The sequence below is a fragment of the Mizuhopecten yessoensis genome, unplaced genomic scaffold (genome assembly GCF_002113885.1).
Source record: "Mizuhopecten yessoensis strain PY_sf001 unplaced genomic scaffold, ASM211388v2 scaffold7939, whole genome shotgun sequence".
Taxonomy (NCBI): Eukaryota; Metazoa; Mollusca; class Bivalvia; order Pectinida; family Pectinidae; genus Mizuhopecten; species Mizuhopecten yessoensis.
The window spans coordinates 175,307-199,409 of NW_018407298.1; the positions used below are offsets into that span (position 1 = coordinate 175,307).

Below are 24,103 nucleotides of genomic sequence, written 5' to 3' on the forward strand. Positions count from 1 at the left end.
TTTTGATATATTGAAATATTGTAGGTTGAATGTATGAAATGATATAATGTCTTGTTAGTGGTCTGATACATTAACTCTTGTTCAATGTCTATAACAAATCACCTTGTTCAATGTCTATAACAAATCACCTTGTTTAATGTCTATAACAAATCACCCTGTTCAATGTCTATAACAAATCACCCTGTTCGATGTCTATAACAAATCACCTTGTTCAATGTCTATACAAAATCTGTTCAAGACCTACAAAAAATGCACTTTGTTCAAGACCTATAAAAAATGCACTTTGTTCAAGACCTATAAAAATGCACTTTGTTCAAGACCTATAAAAAATGCACTTTGTTCAAGACCTATAAAAATGCACCTTGTTCAAGACCTACAAAAAATGCACTTTGTTCAAGACCTATAAAAAATGCACTTTGTTCAAGACCTATAAAAATGCACTTTGTTCAAGACCTATAAAAAATGCACTTTGTTCAAGACCTATAAAAATGCACCTTGTTCAAGACCTAAAAAAAATGCACTTTGTTCAAGACCTATAAAAAATGCACTTTGTTCAAGACCTATAAAAATGCACTTTGTTCAAGACCTATAAAAAATGCACTTTGTTCAAGACCTATAAAAATGCACCTTGTTCAAGACCTATAAAAAATGCACTTTGTTCAAGACCTATAAAAAATGCACTTTGTTCAAGACCTATAAAAATGCACTTTGTTCAAGACCTATACACACCCTTTGTTGCTGAAAGTCTTCTTGACCTTAACCAATTGTTTATATTGGATGGGCAGACGCATACTGACATCGTTATAAACTTAATAAAACATGAGTAATGAGTTTCATCAATCATCAAAATACGACCGCTGTAGACTGAGACAAGAGTATAGTAGAATATCTACACGTATAACGCTAGAGCATTTAAAACAATCATTCCAACCAAATAAGATACAGGCGTATACAGATTTCGGGCTGAGTTGGTTACGTCACTTTTCAGGCTGTTTGGGATCTCTTCCAATAGGAACTTCATGCGGGCCTGGAACAGGTCTTTGCCTTGTGTTGGTTCATACTTGATGTCTATATATCTACGGTCAGTATTACTGTACTCAGGCCAATAGACTAAGCCGGCATCGTTTGGGTTCCTATGTAGAAACAAAATAAATCGGTATTAATAGGTTTAGTCTTTCAGTCATTACGAAATAAGGAACACGTTCTAACAATTTCTTGAAAAATAGATTGAAATGAAAATTTTGGTAGCAATGGATTTTTAAGTGCAACCTCGTTCAAAATTTTGAAATCATGATATTTTTATTGAAATAATTTAGTTGTTGTTGATCATACAAGAGTAGACCCGCTGATGGCATTCCGCTGAGCACAAGTATCCTTACTAACGAGGTAACAGTAAGTACGGAATCACAAAGTTATAGTACACAGAAACAGAATTGTCAGCCCAGCTAATGAAGTTACACTACACACAGAAATAAAAGTGACGACTAACGCAGCATGCCACTATCTGAAGGTTTCAAGAAATGGTTTGAAAGGTTTTCTTTTTCAATTTGACCCCTGCATGTGATCTTGAAAATTGGTCAAGGTAATTTGGTTGCACTTTATACCAGCATGATACTGGCCACATATCATGGCTCTGGGTGTTTTTGTTTTTCAGAAAAAGTCGTTTAAATGACAAGGAAAGGACCAAGAAGCGCTTCATTGCATGATTCTTACTACCATCGGCCTCTGGGTAAAGTCATTTAAGGTATTTTCGCATTTAATCCTAATCTGTTTACGTTCTAAATTCCTACCCTATTTGCATACGACACACACTGTTACATGTAACACCATTATTGCATTCCTTGTTTACATTCTGATTACCTACCCTGTCTTTGAATACCTACCCTGTTTTAGCAAAATTGACGAAGTACGAGTTGAATGTTTCTGTTAACGCCCGGGCCTGCTCTGTGGCAGCAAATGCGGGTGCTTGGTTATAAGGACCGAACTGGTAGCCCGTTTCCTCAGCGTGGCCTGCGCCTAGCATCCAATAGGGTTTTTCATACAATGTGGTCGTATTCGTCACCTGGGAAAACACATATTGGTATGTTTTACCTGAGCCCTGTCCTTGACTGTGGAAATTCAGTATTTGCACGGTCGGGGCCAAAAAACACGAGTCACCATACAGGTTGGCGATGTTCCTGCTTCGCTGAGCCTTGTCATTAGTACTGTATCTCTTACATATCATGTCGGATACGGCGGAACCAGCCTGGAACATGTCCCTGGCTACAGCTGGGGCCATCACGTTACACAGTAAGGCTGGCGGATAGCCGTCGCTCGTGTTAAACTGCATTGTCCCTTCGTAAGGGTAAAACATGTACGTTGCAACCGACCCCTCGTTTTCCATTGTGCCTGCTATCAAGTCTATAGATTTGAAGAAGACAGATTCAGCCGAGTTGGGATCGCTTAAACTGTCGACGGGCAGCGTGCGGAAGAGTTGCCTGTCAACGACCGGGTAGAGCTGCGAGGCGATAGAGAAGTAGCCGTAGTAATGGACGCTAGTAGTTGGCTCAAGAGAGGCCTGCAACAACACGTCAGCCGAAACATACTGAAGGCAGTCTGTCACCACGTTACGATTGATGGTGGAATTGAGAGTCGGTATACACCCCACGTCTTTGATGACTTCCCTGGCAACTCGGATTGGATCAAGCGATATCGACATGAGGCTTGTTGCAGATCCACTCTGAGCAATCACTCGATGAAATAAACCTCTGTTGCTAGGGATACTTGCCAGTAACGTGACTGATATTGCACCCGCCGATTCACCAAATATAGTTACATTGTTGGGATCCCCTCCGAAAGCCGCGATGTTTGCTTGCACCCACTTCAGAGCTTCAATCATGTCCCAGAGTCCGTAGTTACCAGGCAGAATATCGTCTCCCGTACTCAGAAACCCAAATACACCCAAACGATAGTTTATGTTTACGCCGATGACGTCCTTTATTGCGAGGTAGGACGAGTCATATGCAGTTCCTTGTTCTATAATATACGATCCGCCATGGATCATGAACATGACCGGCTTCTTGTCTGTTGTAGAGATGGGATACGTGGTAAAAATGTTCAGCTGCAAGCAGTCTTCTGACAGATTCTTGTTTTCTATTCTTGCCCACTGATAGTCGCCCCCTATAGATTTATATTGCACACATGACGGTCCGAATGCTGTTCCGTCGAGGGTGTCTTCCCACGGCTCTATGGGGACAGGCTTCTTGAACCTCAGCTTGCCTACGGGAGGTTTGGCGTACGGAATGTTACGGAACTGTGTAACATTCCGCCTGAGAACGGACTTAACCAGTCCCTTTATGGAACCAGATGGGGTTTTGAGGGTCGTGGTGAACTGACCCGACACGCACATGACTACTGTCAGGGCGAAAAGCAGCCTTGTCGACAGGAGGAGGCTCTGGACTGTCATTGTGGCTCCTAAAACAAAGCAACAAGGAAGTATGCTTTAGTTCTACAGGCAAAATTTCGAAACAAATGACTTCCCGTCCGGAAAAAAGGGAATTCTGGCCTATAAACTGATTTGCTCGCCAGAATGCCGAGGAAAATATATAAAATAAACGTGCTACATCTTTGTGAAACAGAATGTGCCTCTGGAAATATATATGCTAGTAAGTATTAGGATGGTCAGTTTTCTTGCATGTGAGTTTGTTGACAAATCGAGCAGCATTTTATACCGTATTAGAAAGTCTGGTTTCTGACGTAATGTAAAATAATTCAATTTTGCCTATCTCCCCCATAATAATTTTTTTGGTATATATCGTATATACCTAAAAAGAAAAACAACTGATGACAGAACTACTTTTTACACTTCAGAATGCAAAATTACAACGCAGCCTTTTATTAGGGCAATTGTTTAGTTTACGTAAAAATTAAATAAATCTTTAACTGTGCATTTACAACGTGTTTGTCTACTTTTTAAAAATTAAATTATAAAGAAGGCCCAAGATTTTGTTTTAGTATATATGGTATATACCGAAAAAATATTGTGCACTTTTTGCATAAACCGCTTCGCGGATTTATGCAAAGTGCACATTTTTTTTTCGGTATATACCGTATAATAAGAATAATAATAATAATATACAGCATTTATATAGCGCCCTTTATAATTTGTAAAATTACTCTAAGGCGCTTTACAACATATGGATAATAGTAATGGTTATAATTGTGAAAATAAACAACAAAGGCTTGCAATCACTTTCATACATTTAACAAGCAATGTGCACATAATTGAACAAATAATAGGGTGGTATTTACATGACGTCTTTGCAAAGATTCTAAAATGCAGACGTGAAGAGGTGAGTTTTTATGTCCCTCTTGAACTTGGCCAGGGAATTCGACTTCCTAATAGCAGATGGTAAGCTATTCCACAACGTAGCCGAAACCCTCCCAAAGCATCTGTTTCTGTAGGTCCCAGTACGAGATTTTGGGACACACAACAAAGATTCTGACTCCGACCGCAGTGATCTTGACGGCTAACAAGTTCCTGTATATACCAAAACAAAATCTTGGTCATTCCTTAAATAACCTGGCCTGATACATGTATATCCTGACCTCTTCGAATCCAGCTTCTCCTCACACCTCGAAAAATAAAAAAGGCCGTTCCCTTAATAAGTGAATTCGTCATCAGAGATATGTTGTTTAGAGTATGGTTAGCATACCGGCAACTTTACTCAAATCTACTGTCAACATATCCAAATCTTCCATAATTAAAAAAACAACAACAACAACACCGCTACAGACACGAAACACAAATATACATACATTTGTATTTATATGCTGAAGAAAACTCGATTTGATTTCTTGTTTCCTCTAACGACTGCTCAAAGTTTGTGACCACATGATGGGCCGAGATTGATGAAACTTCGGCGTTGTGGAATACAATTGTGGGTGCATATTTGGATTCCTGTAGTATTATAGATACACACGCTTTGCTGGTATCAGATTTATAGTTCCTGCTATCTATATATCAGCATTCTACATTCTTACATCACAGTATAAGGACGTGTGAACTTTGGGAACTTTTTCTCATCGAATGATATTGAATTGGTTTAAGGCCATTTTGTTTACGATTAGAAAAGCAAGTTTTCGTTACAGCCTGTTTGAGGTCGCAGTCCAGAGTTAATTCTGAACCTACGATTTCAGATTTAGCACAGGGAAAGAATTCATATATGAAAATGAAGAAACAAGATTTAAGAACCATCCACTTTCATCGGACGTGAACAGGGTTTATTTTTAAATAATTTTTGGTGAAAGTAAAACGCGTCTTTCCCCAACGAAACGTGACAGATATCCAGTTTGAAAGGCGCTACTGTTGTTCTCGAAATATATATCGTAGAGAAATCTTTCTTATCTAGTAATCAATAATTTCTGCATAAAGTTATATTTTTTGACCAAAATATTTGTTTAGTACATATACTTTACTATGTCACAATTCAAGCGCAGTTGATGTTTTAATTTTGTTTTTGACAATGAAGATGACACTTGTAAATCTACAAATAGTTCCTTTCCAAGAATATGTGGCAGTTTTATACTATTGACGGTAAAATTTTAAAAACATACTAGAAACAAATGTGAGAAACCCGTTTAACTAGTCTGGACCGCTCCTTAAGAGCCACAATGAGTATGATTTGGTTGATACTATCTTTAAGGTCGTACCCTGGTGTGTGTCATATTTTGATACAGAAGGGTTAGCAGGAATACTACCATTTTAAGGACTCTGTGTGTCCCTGCCTAAGGACAGAACCTATTGCCTACCTCAGATAACGAACGTTCTGCAATATTAATATGGCCTAAAGTGAGGTGGTGCCAAGGCTGGCATGACGAAATATTAAGAAGATCAAGAAAAGAAATACTAGAAAAGTTTGGACAGATCCTCCCAACTTTCACAATAAGATGAGTTACTAATAGCAATACCCGAAATCCTCCTGCTGATGACGCAATATATTAAAATCGTCTCGCCGTTAGGAGCTACATTATGGCGCTAGTTACCAATGTACCATTTTACACTTCTCATATGTTGTAATGGCACATTTAAAAAAAATGGTTAAAAAGGGATGGTTGGATTGCTCTTCGTCTAATCCCTACTCCTTTACCAATCAGGCATTGTTGTACTCATCCGGCAAAATGGCTCGAAGGTTTATCGGAACACGTAAGCAACCCCTCTCCCCTTCCATCCCGACTACATGGAGTTGGCAATTCATCAAGCACACAATGAATTAACACCACATATCAGTAGGATTTCAGACAGAAAAGAAATCTAGACCTACTATTAGTATGTCAGATACAGTGTTAACCCTAACCCTTCAAAGCAAACCCCTAAACTATTACGGATTCCTATTTATTACGTTTTTAACCAATCACATCAATAGACCTATTCCCTAAATATACCCGACATTCCCATCGTGATCTTTATTTGACCGCTGGACCTCGACCTCAATTATTAAAATACAGTGAAATACGGGTTTCTGGAGCATATATCAGCCATTCTTCGTGAATGGACCCCGACCTTTGTATAATGGTATATCATATTGAGGCGAAGAGTCGCACACCAAACAGGAAGTCACTAGGACTCCTTTTGACCTTTGATACTAACCTCAAGTATAAAAACTATGGTTTCCTGAACATATCCAGCCAGTTGCAGGGTAAATCACGGGTAGGCGGTGTGTCATATCCTAAAATGAGGTCACATGGAACGTTTTGTCCTCTGACCTTGACCCCAAGATCAATAAAATTGTACAACAGTTTTTTTCCGATGCTTACATTGGTTACCGTTTTTTATGGATGGACTTCAGAGGAAACGCTGAAGTTAGGTTACAGTTTATGTCGCATAATAAAATTGGTTCCTGTAACCACAATATAGCATCTAGCTTCAAATACGGAATAGGCGTTGGTTTCCGGAGGACATATTTGCTACCATTTATGAATGACCATTGTCAGACGGTCATAGTGTCACGAAATGAAACGATGTCATTGAAGTCAACGTGTAACTATCTGACCTTGACCTCAAGTACCAAACATTATTTATTTATGGAATAGATATGTGAGGGCGGGGGTATTCTTGAAACCATTTCTTCTAGTTAAATCTGGTTTATTTTGTTTTGGTTTTTAGCTTCTGAATGGCAATTTTCCTCTCTTTTACTACTGTCAAAAGTAATGTCATGACAAGGGATCGAAGGCTAAACAACAGTGTGTTGAACGTATTAAATAGCTGCTTACGTGACTAGCAATGTGCCACAGTCCATATAAAATGTGTTGTTATACAATAAAAATGTTTGCATTTCGTTGTGTTGTGATGTAAGGCAAACACCTGGTTTATCACGTGTTATGGTCGTCTCCTTTCTAAGTTTTATGAAATTATTTTGCTGTAGGTAAATTCATGTTTATCCAGTAATATTTGACGTGTTTTTACTTCACCATATCGATTAAAACGTGAGAATTCGTCATGTTTACCAGTAATGATACAGATTAGTCAAACGCGTACACCGGTCTGAGAACAAAGTAAAATATTTGACTAAGATTGTTTACAGTGTGGGCTAACTCTGATCATTCCATATTTACTTAGTTGAATACTCAAGATATGTACACTCTATATCAGAGGACCTCCTGTTTGTCTGACTAAGACACTCGGTATTACAGTCAAAATCGCTTTCATACAACAACCTTGGCTTTTGCCGAACCAAAAAGGATATACGCTTGTAAAACAATTTTAAGAGTGGAAACTAATTAGATTAACTATAAACCTGGAATAGTCCTAACACATTCTATTTGTATAAGACGAGGTGCATAGTACAACAAAAAACGCAGCGTTTCGATCTATCCCCCCGCTAGTAATTATGCCAATAATTAAGTGTGTCTTCAGGTATAAAACATCACACGTCATGAATCGCTACACACCATGCATCTAACCGTTTGATATAACTCACAACAAGTCATATAGGTAATAAGCCGATACAAGTCCAGTATATTGACAGAAAGAATACTTGGAGGCCGTCGGGTGGTTTTAATGTTTGATCAAACATACCATAAAACCATTCGAGATAAGTTCACGTCATAAACCATTCGAGATAAGTTCACGTCATATACCATTCGAGATAAGTTCACGTCATATACCATTCGAGATAACTTCACGTCACATACCATTCGAGATTAATAGAATCTCTCACCCCCTTGTGGGTGAGATAGGGGAATCTTAACCCTCGGGGGAAAATTCTTTAGTTACCAAACACGAGGCTCTGCCGAGTGTTTGGCGACTTAAGAATCTTTTCCGAGGGTTGAGATTCAACTATCTAACCCACAAGGGGATGAATGATTCTTTTTCTCTTACCCTGTTCTCCTATTGTCATATATATTATGTAATGAAAACGTCACATGCTAAATTCAGGGTTGACGTGACGTTGATGGATTGTTGACGAAACGTCATCGTATTGTTGACGTGACGTCATACCATTGTTATGAATAGGGGAATTCCTCCGTCTCTGCCCTAGGGTGAGACTAATAGAATCCATCCCTGATGTGAGGTAAGGGTAAGGTTATTCAAACCCTCGGGATAAAATATTGAGCAAAATACCCTCGGCAAAGCCTCGGGTCTCCTGCTCAATATTTTATCCCTCGGGTTTGAATACCCTTATCCTTACCTCACATCAGGGATGGATTCTATTTCTTGCTTATCACCTAAAACCCGTAAAAACAGCTGCTTTTCTAGTAAAGTTGTAAACTGTGCGCACATTTCTCATTTGCATATAGAGCCCGGATGGCAATTGCTTGTGACGTCAATGACCCTGACAGACCCCGAAACGTCATAAAATGACGTCACGAACAATAGCGTGACCCTGAAAGGTCACTGTAATTCCCCCGCCAGTCTGCGCGTGTAAGCGATCTAGACCCGTGGGTCGGATAGCATTTTCCAGCACGGCCGGAAATGCGGATATCTCGGTCTGGTACGCAAGAAAAGGAATTCTCTTACCCTGGACAGGGATATCCTCCATTTTACCGGTGTGAGATTTTCTTATCTCACCCCAGGGTTGAGACAAGCTACACGTGTTCTTTGCACGTTCTCAATAATTGTATGACGTCATAGCAACAATAACATGACGTCACGGCAACAATACAATGACGTCACGTCGACAATTTAGCCGCATCACATCAACATTGTCTTGCATTGATGTAACGTCTATATAAAATACCAGGGTAAACAGGGTAAGAGAAAAATAATCATTCACCCCCGTGGGAGTGAGACAGGGTGATCTCAACCCTCGGGGTAAGATTCTTAAGCTGTCAAACACTCGGGAAGCCTCGTGTTGGACAACTTAAGAATATTACCCCTGTCTCATCCCCAAGGGGGTGAAAGATTCTATTAATCTTACACCGGTAAAAGTGCGGATACACCTGTCCAGGGTAAGAGAAAACTTCACGTCATACACCATTCGAGATAACTTCACGTCATATATCGTTCGAGATAACTTCACGTCCATATATCGTTCGAGATAACTTCACGTCCATATACCGTTCGAGATAACTTCACGTCCATATACCGTTCGAGATAACTTCACGTCATATACCATTCGAGATAACTTCACCTCATATATCGTTCGAGATAACTTCACGTCATATACCGTTCGAGATAACTTCACCTCATATATTGTTCGAGATAACTTCACGTCCATATACCGTTCGAGATAACTTCACGTCCATATACCGTTCGAGATAACTTCACGTCCATATACCGTTCGAGATAACATGACATGTTATATGTTACGTTAGAAATAACATCACCTCATATGTAATTATGAAGATTTTGATATTACTCCACACATCAGGTATTGGCATCATTCGAGACAATGTTATATACTATATGATGTAATACACCGAACCTTGCTCACGAGAGATTGCTTTAAGCCTATCAACACTTACCTGGTGGTACGAGGACGCGATACTCCCTCACTTCGCTAATATGATAGTACCCGCCGCCTTTTCACTGAAATACAAACTCTGTCTGAGAAATGAACCTATCAGAAGGCGTTGTATTAAGAGGATTACAACCGTAGTATGCACATAGAGAACCGTAACCCACAACCAATATATGTACTACTGCGCAACATATAAACTGTTAACAGAATCCACCCGTATCTATAATTTCATGTTCTAATCAATGTAGGAGTTTCTTGAATTTTTTCGACCCTGCTTGAAAAGTTTCCGTAGTTTGCCTTTATCTTGGTTCCTACCTGAATCCCAATGTAGAATAAGACCATGCTGAAGGAGAGCTATTCTCTATTCTAAAACAGTGTCTCTACAGCCACTGTGATAACAGTGTCCATACCGCCATTGTAATAACAGTGTCCATGGAGGCACTGTAAGAACAGTGTCCATACAGCCATTGCCATAACAGTGTCCACACAGCCACTGTAATAACAGTGTCCATACAGCCATTGTAATAACAGTGTCCATACAGCTATTGTAATAACAGTGACCATACAGCCATTGTAATAACAGTGTCCATACAGCTATTGTAATAACAGTGTCCGTACAGCCATTGCCATAACAGTGTCCATACAGCCACTGTACTAATTGTGTCCATACAGCCACTGTAATAACAGTGTCCGTACAGCTATTGTAATAACAGTGTCCATACATCTATTGTAATAACAGTGTCCGTACAGCCACTGTGATAAAAGTGTCCCTACATCTATTGTAATAACAGTGTCCATACAGCCACTGTGATAACAGTGTCCCTACAACTATTGTAATAACAGTGTCCATACAGCCACTGTGATAATAGTGTCCCTACAGCTATTGTAATGACAGTGTCCATACAGCCACTGTGATAACAGTGTCCATACAGCTATTGAAATAACAGTGTCCATACAGCTATTGTAATATCAGTGTCCATACAGCTATTGTAATAACAGACTCCATACAGTCACTGTAATGGCCGTGTTCATAGAGCCACTCTAATAACAGTGTCCATACAGCCATTGCCATAACAGTGTCCATACAGCCACTGTACTAATTGTGTCCATACAGCCACTGTAATAACAGTGTCCGTACAGCTATTGTAATAACAGTGTCCATACAGCTATTGTAATGACAGTGTCCATACAGCCACTGTGATAACAGTGTCCATAGAGCCACTGTAATAACAGTGTCCATACAGCCATTGCCATAACAGTGTCCATACAGCCACTGTACTAATAGTGTCCATACAGCCACTGTAATAACAGTGTCCCTACATCTATTGTAATAACAGTGTCCATACAGCCACTGTGATAACAGTGTCCCTACATCTATTGTAATAACCGTGTCCATAAAGCCACTGTGATAACAGTGTCCATACAGCTATTGTAATGACAGTGTCCATACAGACACTGTGATAACAGTGTCCATACATCTATTGTAATGACAGTGTCCATACATATATTGTAATAACAGTGTCCGCACATCTATTGTAATAACAGTGTCCATACATCTATTGTAATAACAGTGCCAATACAGCCACTGTGATAACAGTGTCCATACAGCCACTGTAATGACCGTGTCCGTACAGCTATTGTAATGACAGTGTCCATACAGCCATTGCAATAATAGTGTCCATACAGCCATTGTAATAACAGTGCCCATACAGCCACTGTGATAACAGTGTCCCTACATCCATTGTTATAACAGTGTCTATACAGCCATTGTAATAACAGTGTCCATACAGCCACTGTTATAACACTGTCCATACAGCCGTCGTAATAACAGTGTCCATACAGACACTGTAATAAAAGTGTTCATACATCCATTGTAATAACAGTGTTCATACAGCCACTGTAATAACAGTGTCCATAGAGCCATTGTTATCACAGTGGCCGTACAGCCACTGTAATAACAGTGTCCATACAACCATTGCAATAAGAGTGTCCATACAGCCACTGTAATGACAGTGTCCATACAGCCATTGCAATAAGAGTGTCCATACAGCCATTTAAATAACAGTGTCCATACAGCCACTGTGATAACAGTGTCCATACAGCCATTGCAATAAGAGTGTCTATACAGCCATTTAAATAACAGTGTATATACAGCCATTGTAATAACAGTGTCCATACAGCCACTGTAATAACAGTGTCCATACAGCCATTGTAATATCAGTGTTCATACAACCATTGTAATAACAGTGTCCAAACAGCCATTGTAATAACAGACTCCATACAGTCACTGTAATGACAGTGTCCATACAGCCATTGTAATGACAGTGTCCATACAGCCACTGTTATAACAGTGTCCATATAGCCATTGTAATAACAGTGTCCATACAGCCACTATACTAATTGTGTCCATACAGCCACTGTAATAACAGTGTTCGTACAGCTATTGTAATAACAGTGTCCATACATCGATTGTAATAACAGTGTCCATACAGCCAGTGTAAATAACAGTGTCCATACAGCCACTGTAATAACAGTGTCCCTACATCTATTGAAATAACAGTGTCCATACAGCCACTGTGATAATAGTGTCCCTACATCTATTGTTATAACAGTGTCCATAAAGCCACTGTGATAACAGTGTTCATACAGCTATTGTAATGACAGTGTCCATACAGCCACTGTGATAACAGTGCCCATACATCTATTGTAATGACGGTGTCCATACATCTATTGTAATAACAGTGTCCGCACATCTATTGTAATAACAGTGTCCATACATCTATTGTAATAACAGTGCCCATACAGCCACTGTGATAACAGTGTCCATACAGCCACTGTAATGACCGTGTCCGTACAGCTATTGTAATGACAGTGTCCATACAGCCATTGCAATAATAGTGCCCATACAGCCACTGTGATAACAGTGTCCCTACATCCATTGTTATAACAGTGTCTATACAGCCATTGTAATAACAGTGTCCATACAGCCACTGTTATAACACTGTCCATACAGCCATCGTAATAACAGTGTCCATACAGACACTGTAATAAAAGTGTTCATACATCCATTGTAATAACAGTGTCCATACAGCCACTGTAATAACAGTGTCCATACAACCATTGCAATAAGAGTGTCCATACAGCCACTGTAATGACAGTGTCCATAGAGCCATCGTAATAACAGTGTCCATACAGACACTGTAATAACAGTGTCCATACAACCATTGCAATAAGAGTGTCCATACAGCCACTGTAATGACAGTGTCCATAGAGCCATCGTAATAACAGTGTCCATACAGACACTGTAATAACAGTGTCCATACAACCATTGCAATAAGAGTGTCCATACAGCCACTGTAATGACAGTGTCCATAGAGCCATCGTAATAACAGTGTCCATACAGACACTGTAATAACAGTGTCCATACAACCATTGCAATAAGAGTGTCCATACAGCCACTGTAATGACACTGTCCATACAGCCATCGTAATAACAGTGTCCATACAGACACTGTAATAAAAGTGTTCATACATCCATTGTAATAACAGTGTCCATACAGCCACTGTAATAACAGTGTCCATACAACCATTGCAATAAGAGTGTCCATACAGCCACTGTAATGACAGTGTCCATAGAGCCATCGTAATAACAGTGTCCATACAGACACTGTAATAACAGTGTCCATACAACCATTGCAATAAGAGTGTCCATACAGCCACTGTAATGACACTGTCCATACAGCCATCGTAATAACAGTGTCCATACAGACACTGTAATAAAAGTGTTCATACATCCATTGTAATAACAGTGTCCATACAGCCACTGTAATAACAGTGTCCATACAACCATTGCAATAAGAGTGTCCATACAGCCACTGTAATGACAGTGTCCATAGAGCCATCGTAATAACAGTGTCCATACAGACACTGTAATAAAAGTGTCCATACATCCATTGTAATAACAGTGTCCATACAGCCACTGTAATAACAGTGTCCATACAACCATTGCAATAAGAGTGTCCATACAGCCACTGTAATGACAGTGTCCATAGAGCCATTGTAATAAGAGTGTCCATACAGCCATTTAAATAGCAATGTCCATACAGCCATTGTAATAACAGTGTCCATACAGCCATTGCAATAAGAGTGTCTATACAGCCATTTAAATAACAATGTACATACAGCCATTGTAATAACAGTGTCCATACAGCCATTGTTATGACAGTGTCCATACAGCCACTGTAATAACAGTGTCCATACAGCCATTGTAATATCAGTGTTCATACAACCATTGTAATAACAGTGTCCATACAGCCATTGTAATAACAGTGTCCCTATAGACACTGTAATAACAGTGTCCATACAGCCACTGTAATAACAGTGTCCATACAGCCATTGTAATAACAGTGTCCATACAGCCATTGTTATAACAGTGTCCCTATAGACACTGTAATAACAGTGTACATACAGCCACTGTAATAACAGTGTCCATAGAGCCATTGTAATAATAGTGTCCATACAACCATTGTAATAACAGTGTCCTTACAGCCTTTGTTATAACAGTGTCCATACAGCCATTGTAATAAGAGTGTCCATACAGCCACTGTTATAACAGTGTCCATAGAGCCATTGTAATAAGAGTGTCCATACAGCCATTGAAATAACAGTGTCCATAAAGCCATTGTCATGACAGTGTCCATACAGCCATTGTAATAAGAGTGTCCATACAGCCACTGTTATAAAAGTGTCCATAGAGCCATTGTACTAATAGTGTCCATACAGCCATAGTAATAACAGTGTCCATTGAGCCATTGTACTAATAGTGTCCATACAGCCATTGTAATAACAGTGTCCTTACAGCCATTGTAATAACAGTGTCCATACAGCCATTGCAATAACAGTGTCCTTACAGCCATTGTAATGACAGTGTCCATACAGCCATTGTTATAAAAGTGTCCATAGAGCCATTATACTAATAGTGTCCATACAGCCATTGTAATAACAGTGTCCATTGAGCCATTGTAATAACAGTGTCCATACAGCCATTGTAATAACAGTGTTCATTGAGCCATTGTAATAACAGTGTCCATACAGCCACTGTGATAACAGTGTCCCTACAACTATTGTAATAACAGTGTCCATACAGCCACTGTGATAACAGTGTCCCTACAACTATTGTAATAACAGTGTCCATACAGCCACTGTGATAACAGTGTCCATAGAGCCACTGTAATAACAGTGTCAATACAGCAATTGTTATATCAGTGTTCATACAACCATTGTTATAACAGTGTCCATACAGCCATTGTAATAACAGTATCCCTATAGCCACTGTAATAACAGTGTATATATAACCACTGTGATGACAGAGGTTTTCAAAGTATCAAAAGAAATATAGGTACGAATGTCTGCCACGCTTAGCAAATAATATTAATCATACCTGTATTAAAATGGATATAACATTATTGTAGTATTTTAACATTCTAATGCAACTGAAAATAGCAAAAAAAATAAGAGAGAATACATGGAAAAAGTTAATAAGAAAAATAGAGATATCGGAGGCATCATGGCGGCTACCATTGAAAGGTCATAAAATGTTGACAAAATTTAGGGTATTTTCCCTTTATTTACCTGTTTTTTTTTTTATCAACAAGCACCTGTTCATGTACCAAAGTGATCTTTGACTGTTTGAGGTACATTGTACATGTTCGATGCAATAGTTTCTGATAGTTTCGTAATGATCCTTTCAGAAAAAACGTCGGCTACAGACATTCAATATATATATATAACATTCAACATAGCTTGCGGCAAATGTGTTTTCCTTACTCCTCTGAATTCGAAACACATTCAACCATATAATAAGGGATCGTGTAGACCATGTTTCGTCGTGGTCTCTTCAGTGGTTGCTGATAAATAGCGGTAACAAACTTGAGATGTAGATCCAACGTAAATCGGAGTATACGCCACAAGGGACAAAGGCAAATTGTATCAGGATTCATTCCAAGAAATAGCGGTTACATATATTCCCCATGCAATATTCATACATAATCCAAAACGGCCTGATAGTCATTTTGTTCTTCTGATTTCACATGCAACATTCAAACATAATCCAAAACGGCCTGATAGCCATTTTGTTCTTCTGATTTCCCATGCAACATTCATACATAATCCAAAACGGCCTAATAGTCATTCTGTTCTTCGGTATCAGCTGAATTTGAAGCATGCACAACTAGGGACTAGAAAGAAAAAATATACACCAAGACATGTCATGAACGTAGGCATTTCGTTGTTCAGGAGACATTTCAAAATAATCGCCTTACAACCAGTTTTGTTTTCTCTGATCTATCTCTAATTGAAGCATGCATATCTGTGGATTGTAGGGAATCATATGTATTTGTTCCAAGCTTCATTAAGATTCATTTATTAGTTTTAGAAATAGCAGTAACAAAATGTGCATGCTGTGCCTGATGGTCATTGTGTTTTTCCAATCTACTTCAAATTGGAGCGTTTACAACTCCCAGTCTCCTGTTGTTACCAGTATCCTTCCTCCCTCCATGCTTGTCTTGCCTAAACACAGCTGACAATCTGTGATGTGTTTTTTTAAAGTGATTGTCTTTTTCTTCCACCTAGCATTGATTAGAATCTCTGTAATCTTCTTAAGGACCTTATCCTGGAACCTAGGGTACCTGGTGCCGATTTTTTAAAGTTGCCAACATCGGAGACGGGGCTGCAAAGCCAACGAAAACAAGAGGCCCAATGGGCCTGCATCGCTCACCTGTTATAAATCTCACACTTGAAACCTTCAAAGTGATCTAAAATAAAGCTACAGGCAAAAACAAAATATCAGTATGAATATGATTCAAGGTCATACATTTAAACAAACTTGGTAGCCCTTGATCCTAGTATATATGCTACTGACTAAATATCATAACCCTGGGCATTTTGGTTATTCAGAAGAAGTTGTTAAGATTTTAACATATTTGACCCCTGTGACCTTGAATATAGGTGAAGGTCATTCATTTGAACAAACTTTGTAGCCCTTCATCTCAGCATGCTCCTGGCCAAATATCATCACCCTGGGCATTTTGGTTATTCAGAAGAAGTTGTTAAGATTTTAACATATTTGAACCCTGTCACCTTGAATATAGGTGAAGGTCATTCATTTGAACAAACTTTGTAGTCCTTCACCCAAGCATGCTACTGACCAAATAGCATCTCCCCGGGCAGTTTGGTTATTGAGAAGAAGATGTTTTAACATATTTGACCCCTGTGACCTTGAAAATAGGTGAAGGCCATTAATTTTAACAAACTTTGTAGCCCTTCATCTCAGCATGCTACTGGCCAAATATCATCACCCTTGGCATTTTGGTTATTCAGAAGAAGTTGTTTAAAGTTTTTTTTAAGACAATTGACCCCAGTGACCTTGAATATAATTGAAGGTCATTCATTTGAACAAACTTGGTAGTCCTTCACCCAAGCATGCTACTGACCAAATAGCATCTCCCCGGGCAGTTTGGTTATTGAGAAGAAGATGTTTTAACATATTTGACCCCTGTGACCTTGAAAATAGGTGAAGGTCATTAATTTTAACAAACTTTGTAGCCCTTCATCCCAGTTTGCTTCTGGCCAAATATCAACACCCTAGGCCTTTTGGTTATTAAGATGAAGTCGTTTAAAGTAAAATATTGACGCCGGACGCCGGACGGTCGGACGACGGACGCCGCGCCACGGCATAGGCTCACTTAGCACTTCGTGCCAGGTGAGCTAAAAACGCATCAACTTCGCAAGCAGCTGTAGGCACACATGAAACAACATCCTCTTGCGACATTAACTTAAGCATCGACGAGTCTCAAACGGCTATTAGTATTAGTAATGCCGGACCGACCGAACACAGTTATGATTAGCTGCGATAAAGTAGCTTTCTGACAACGAGTTTTTTTTTTATATATTGCGTCGTCAGGGGTAGAGGAGGCAGGGTATCAATATTAGTACGAAGTTCTAATCAGTCTGACTCATGTGTTACCCCTGATATCGGGAATACAAGCGAGGCCGATATTCGTCTTTCTAAAGTGAAGGTGGATACCGATATCCTGTCAAAAAGAGTTCAAATTCAATAGACCTACAAGATAAGATTTGGTTAGCAACTTAGCACAAAGCGATTGTAATGAAATACAACTAAGTCAACGGAGGCGGGTTGTTTTTCCGGAAAGGGTGTATTTTTGTGTTATTTTTTTTCACCGATTAGAGGTAATCCGAATAACAATTGTAGACTGATTTGTTGCTAGCATTGTTGTTATAGGTTTTAGGGCAGATATAATAATTATGCGCGTATAGCCTATTAGGATCCATCTGAGTTTTACATTCACTTCGCCTGCAAATGTAATATGAAAAAGGCAAAGCCTCAAAAGTCAGAAAAAAGCCACGTAGCTTTTGCTAATCTGTGACATTATATAGGCCTATTGAGCATTTTACAACATAGATACATTCATTTGTCCCTGTCATGAACTGATAAAGTATATTTTTAAGAGTAGTCCTAGGCCGATCTTCAGTAGGACTACTGGATATAAGCTTACATGTATTTTTCATTTCCATTTCAACAAATTTTATTGATAGATGTTATAGTCAAATGAATTGAATAACAGGCAAGCCTATATAAATTCTTTCCATGAGTGGCTCAAAATTTGATCATATATACAATGTAGTTACTACAATAATGATTAATTAATTTAAGGATACTTTGAAATAAGGATACATGTATACATCTAAACATCGATATAGGAGCTACCGTCATCTTATATTCTGAGAAATGTTGATAATATAAAAAGGGTTTGGGGAACACAACAGCAAATAATCTGAATAAATTAATCTGTTCATATTGGCTCAGACATTTCAAATATCTAGTTAATTTAGATTCATCAGGAAAGAGATATGACGCAACGGATATTTTCGGGGAATTCCGACAATCGACACATTTTTGTCGGAGAAAAAAAAGGAGAGCCGTCTTTCGCATTTGAAATACATTTGAATTTTTGCGATGCTTTCAAATAATAAAGTGAATGAATCAACCAGAAAAATGGTGTCTGTAAAATAAATTAAATCACTCAAATAGTTANCCCCCCTAGAATGACTTCGCGCCTTCGCAACTTTGGTGCGACTTTCTGCATGCACAATGGAAACAACCCAGCTACGCGCCTGAGAATCAATCTAACTAAAATCAGATTCTAATTCCGTTCCTACATTAGATTGGTGGCAGAATGTAAGAAGTCTTAACCACCGCGGCCCCTTGACGGGTCGGCTACAAAGTAAACACGCTGCCTTGTCCTTTAGAACCCTGGTCCACAGATACGATGGGTTCGGTATAACACTACAAGTAGACATCAAAACGGAAGTCCAACCTGTACCCCTCCACCTTTCAGATTCCAGTCCAGGAAACTTTCAGCTTTCTTCCACTTTTCTTATGTAGCCGATTTTATTTTCAACTTGTACGTATCTGAAACCTTAGTGTACATATGCTTTAACGGTCATTTGCCTGACAAAGGTGACAGAGTACATACTGCACTAGTAAACTAGTAAGCGAAACGTCACACCTTAGCAGTTCACTGGTTGTGCCACATGAACTTGTTTACAATTAAAATGTGCACACTACATGACCTACCAATTGATTTTTTTTATTTTTTTTTATTTTTTTTATTACATTTCAAGATTTAGTTTGTTGTGTTTATAAACTATATTTTGGTTAATTGGACTTTTCTCTGAAGCAATCAATCAAAAAATCTCACAGCATGAGTAATTAAATATGTCACCCAAGTCAGTAAAAAAGTCTACCCGGAGACACATTGAAAGATTTGAGAAAAATCCATTACAGTATACAAAACCATTTTTGAATGATTTTGAATAAGAAATAACAGGACAAAAATCAAATGGATATTGTGATCAACATGTTGGCATCATTAAAATGTTGTGTACTTGTGAGAAGACTTGTGGCTCACCAATTCGCCAGGTATGTCATACTAACACCTGGTCTATTGAAATCTGGTCTAGTGTTATGAGTCATGTGTATGTGAAATCAGATTGGTTCATGTTTAGGCTAAATGCTTCAATAACACAAAAGGATGTCAGAAAAAAAAAGTATCAAAATTGTTTCAACAAATTAGTTTTAAGTAATATTTATTTCAGATAAATACAATCATACCTTTACTTCAAAACCCCAATCATAAGATCACAGATTATTCCCACAAAAGATAAAAATAACACAATATTGAAGTGGCATCAACTGACAAAAATTTTGAAATGTTGTGAATTGAGATTACAGCTTTTTGAATAGTGTCAATTGACAAAATAACTAAATCAGTGTCAATTAATGTAAACAAACAGCTTTTTAAACGTTGGTAAGTGAAGTATAATTGAAATTAATGTCAACTGACAATAAAATTAAAGGTCGCGTTCCATTGACAAGAATTTCAATAAATGTTAATTGACAAAACAGATTTTAAGTGGTATTGACTGATAAAACCGGTTATAGTGGTGTCAAGCCACAAACAGTTGCAAGTGGTGTCAGTTGAAATTACAGCATTACAGAATACATTGATAACAAAAAATATATAACAATGCTGCCGTACGTTTGTGTCAAATCATATGCATATTGTTGTATTTCAAAAGCAACAAAAATGTTTAATAAGCAAAACCAACCAACTTAAAACGGTTGTATGGTTATGACTTTACTTCTATAATGGAATGTATTCACAATGGAATGTTTACCTCAGACTCGACTTACCATATCCCACTTGGCACCTGAACCCCCACCCCCTTAAGCTTTGGCTCAGTTAACTGGGCACATAAATAACCCCTCTAATCTGAGGCTCTTAGCTCTCTCCTCTTGGCACTCTACTCAATCCATCGGATACTTCACACAATTTTCCATCAAACAACAAATATTATTTATTCTCTATATCTAGATATGGCCTATGAATAATTTAAGAGAAATTTGAGAACTAAAATAAAACAATTCTAAAAACATAAGTACCTTGTCAGTTACGTTACAAAAAGATTTCAATGAACATTCTCCTAAAAATTATGTCATTAATAAATTTAACAGGAAAATAAAGTTTAGATATATGCCTTATCAGTTATCAGGGAACATCTGATGGCCATTTTAACATATCCCCCCTACACTAGTAAGAACTGGGACATAGTGATGACCCACTTACCTTGTTAACAATATATCTACTACATCAGCAGAAATCAACAAAACCATCATTATGCATTATATTCAATATATATTGTGTGACTACAAAATATTACCCAACCAGTATATATCTGTACGAGAAACATGGCCCCTTATCAGTAATATATAAAGTATAACAGCAGGTCTAACCATATCACATCACAAACTTCAGGGCCCCTTATCAGTAATATATAAAGTCTAACAGCAGGCCTAACCATATCACAAACTTCAGGGCCCCTTATCAGTAATATATAAAGTCTAACAGCAGACCTAACCATATCACATAACAAACTTCAGGAGGTTTGAAGTAAAGGGACATGAGACCAGCTTCAATTTGTGTACAAATTATTTATTAAGAACAACAAGAGTAAAAAATGGTTCATGTCTAACACAATGAACAACAGTACGGATTTCATTAGGAACACACAGTAACAAATGTAAATAGGCTTTCAAACATATCATAATTTCAAAAACACAAGTTTCCTAGACCTTGGCGATCAGCTTGGTGAAAGTGACTCTTTAGAAAAGATTACATGGCAGGTAGATTTTCAAGATTGAGTTGAGATTGCTTTGGCAGAGATCTCATTGTCACAAGGATGCTTTTGCAAATTCTGTTTTAAATCGGACGAGTGCCAACAATATGAAGAAGCATTTCCTGTATTCTATATAATGAAATAGTATTATCTGTCCCTAGACCAACATGCAAAAAGGATTTCCAAGTTTAGAAGATTCTAAAATATTGTTTCTGATACCCTAATGGGTCCCCAACCCCAGCCTCCAAGGAAGCCAGCCCCCACACGGAGGAAACCTGAAACACCTTGATATAAGAATGATTCATATGTGAAACCTGGTTATAATATTTTCAATATACTTTTGGAGAAGAAATTTGAGGTACTCTTTCATAAAACACTGGAAAGTCCATAAGGAATAATTCTGGCAGGCGTATGAACCCCCTCTCAGGTACATCTGTCTATTCATAGGAGCTACGTAAAACAGTTGTTTTTAAAGATTTATAGTTACATTAATCATTCTCTGAACAAGCATATATAAAAAAAAATATTGTACCAATGTCAACTTTTGCTGCAGATATACATTGCTCTGCATCCTTCCATTGTAATGCATTGTGCCCTGCCATTTGGGATTCAAGGGGCTCGAAATATCAAAATTTTACTTTATATACAATTTTGATTGTGTATAAGGTAAAACTTTGATATTTCCAGTTTCCAAACTGATGAATCTTATTGATGATATTAGAGGGACTTGATATAAGTAAACTGTTAAATCTTTAATAAATAACATGACAATTACTACATATGTACATAAGTTATATGTATAATAAAATTGATATCAAAATAATTTTAGGGATATGCGTCTCATTTCTATAGAGCATCAAATAACTGCATATCAACATATGTTTATAATTTACAATGCATATTTGTTCTTAACACAGGATTCCCACATATACGGAACAATCCATGCCTGTCCCAAGCCAAAGTGCCGGAACAATCCATGCCTGTCTCGATCCAAAGTGCCAGCACAATCCATGCCTGCCCCGAGCCAAAGTGCCAGAACAATCCATGTCTGTCCCGAGCCAACGTGCCAGAACAATCCATGCCTGTCTCGAGCCAAAGTGCCAGCACGATCCATGCCTGTCCCAAGCCAAAGTGCCAGAACAATCCATGCCTGTCTCGAGCCAAAGTGCCAGAACAATCCATGCCTGTCCCTAGCCAAAGTGCCAGAACAATCCATGTCTGTCCCGAGCCAAAGTGCCAGAACAATCCATGTCTGTCCCGAGCCAAAGTGCCAGAACAATCCATGCCTGTCCCTAGCCAAAGTGCCAGAACAATACATGCCTGTCCCTAGCCAAAGTGCCAGAACAATCCATGTCTGTCCCAAGCCAAAGTGCCAGAACAATCAATGCCTGTCTCGAGCCAAAGTGCCCGAACAATCCATGCCTGTCCCGAGCCAAAGAGACATACGTACATAGAACCCTTCTGATTGGTTCTTGATAAAAATGTAAAAATAATGAAATGTAAGAGGTAGAAAAACATAACTGCAACATTATTCAGTATAGCTGAATTATTTCCTGGATATGTGGTGAAAGGAAAAAACATACATTACTTGTATTTCACTAGCTGCAGGAAAATATTATCCTATCCTTTGATTTTTTTTATAGACATCTTTCTTGTATATAAGTTATTTGAAACCATAAAAAAGGGACTCAACATATTATACAATCATATTTAACAAGCAACAGAGATCTGTGTAGCGAATGAACACTTTATACATTAACCAAACGAACATTGTAACCGACTACCATCAGCAGACCAGCACTTGTAACATTCTAGATTCACCTTACACACTTACAAAATGTACAAACTTGTGTGATCAATAAGAAATTACCTATAACAAATATCTCACCCCTAGAGGACTTTCTCTATAACTGATGCCTCAACCTTAGTGGACTTTCTCTATAAATGATGCCTCACCCTTAGAGGACTTTCCCTATAACAGATGCCACAACCTTAGTGGACTTTCCCTATAACAGATGCCTCAACCTTAGTGGACTTTCCCTATAACTGATGCCCCAGCTTTAGTGGACTTTCCCAATAACAGATGCCACAACCTCAGTGGACTTTCCCTATAACTGATGCCTCAACCTTAGTGGACTTGACCTATAACTGATGCCTCACCCTTAGTGGACTTTCCCTATAACTGAAGCCTCAACCTTAGAGGACTTTACCTATAACTGATGCCTCACCCTTAGTGGACTTTCTCTATAAATGATGCCTCAACCTTAAAGGACCTAACCTATAACTGATGCCTCACCCTTAGAGGACTTAACCTATAACCGATGGCTTACCCTTAGAGGACTTTCCACATTACTGATGTTTCATCCTTAGAGGACTTCACCTATAACTGATGCCTCATCCTTAGAG

At 38.4% G+C, this 24,103-nt stretch overlaps 2 protein-coding genes across 2 annotated transcripts; one reads left to right on the forward strand and one right to left on the reverse strand.

Annotated features, from left to right (window-relative positions):
* Positions 1 to 544: 544 nt before the first annotated feature.
* On the reverse strand, positions 545 to 9,960 carry LOC110454606 (carboxylesterase 3B-like). Its single transcript, XM_021504217.1, has 3 exons — positions 9,946 to 9,960; positions 1,884 to 3,453; positions 545 to 1,133 (listed from the first exon to the last, which is right to left on the reverse strand). Exons 2-3 carry the CDS (start codon positions 3,443 to 3,445, stop codon positions 890 to 892), a joined length of 1,806 nt encoding a protein of 601 aa, XP_021359892.1. The 5' UTR covers positions 3,446 to 3,453; positions 9,946 to 9,960; the 3' UTR covers positions 545 to 889.
* A 9,935-nt stretch (positions 9,961 to 19,895) lies between these two features.
* LOC110454595 (keratin-associated protein 10-5-like) lies at positions 19,896 to 23,151 on the forward strand. The gene is made up of 2 exons (XM_021504191.1): positions 19,896 to 19,940; positions 22,615 to 23,151. The coding sequence occupies exons 1-2, from the start codon at positions 19,896 to 19,898 to the stop codon at positions 23,149 to 23,151; spliced, it is 582 nt and encodes a 193-aa protein (XP_021359866.1).
* Positions 23,152 to 24,103: the final 952 nt, after the last annotated feature.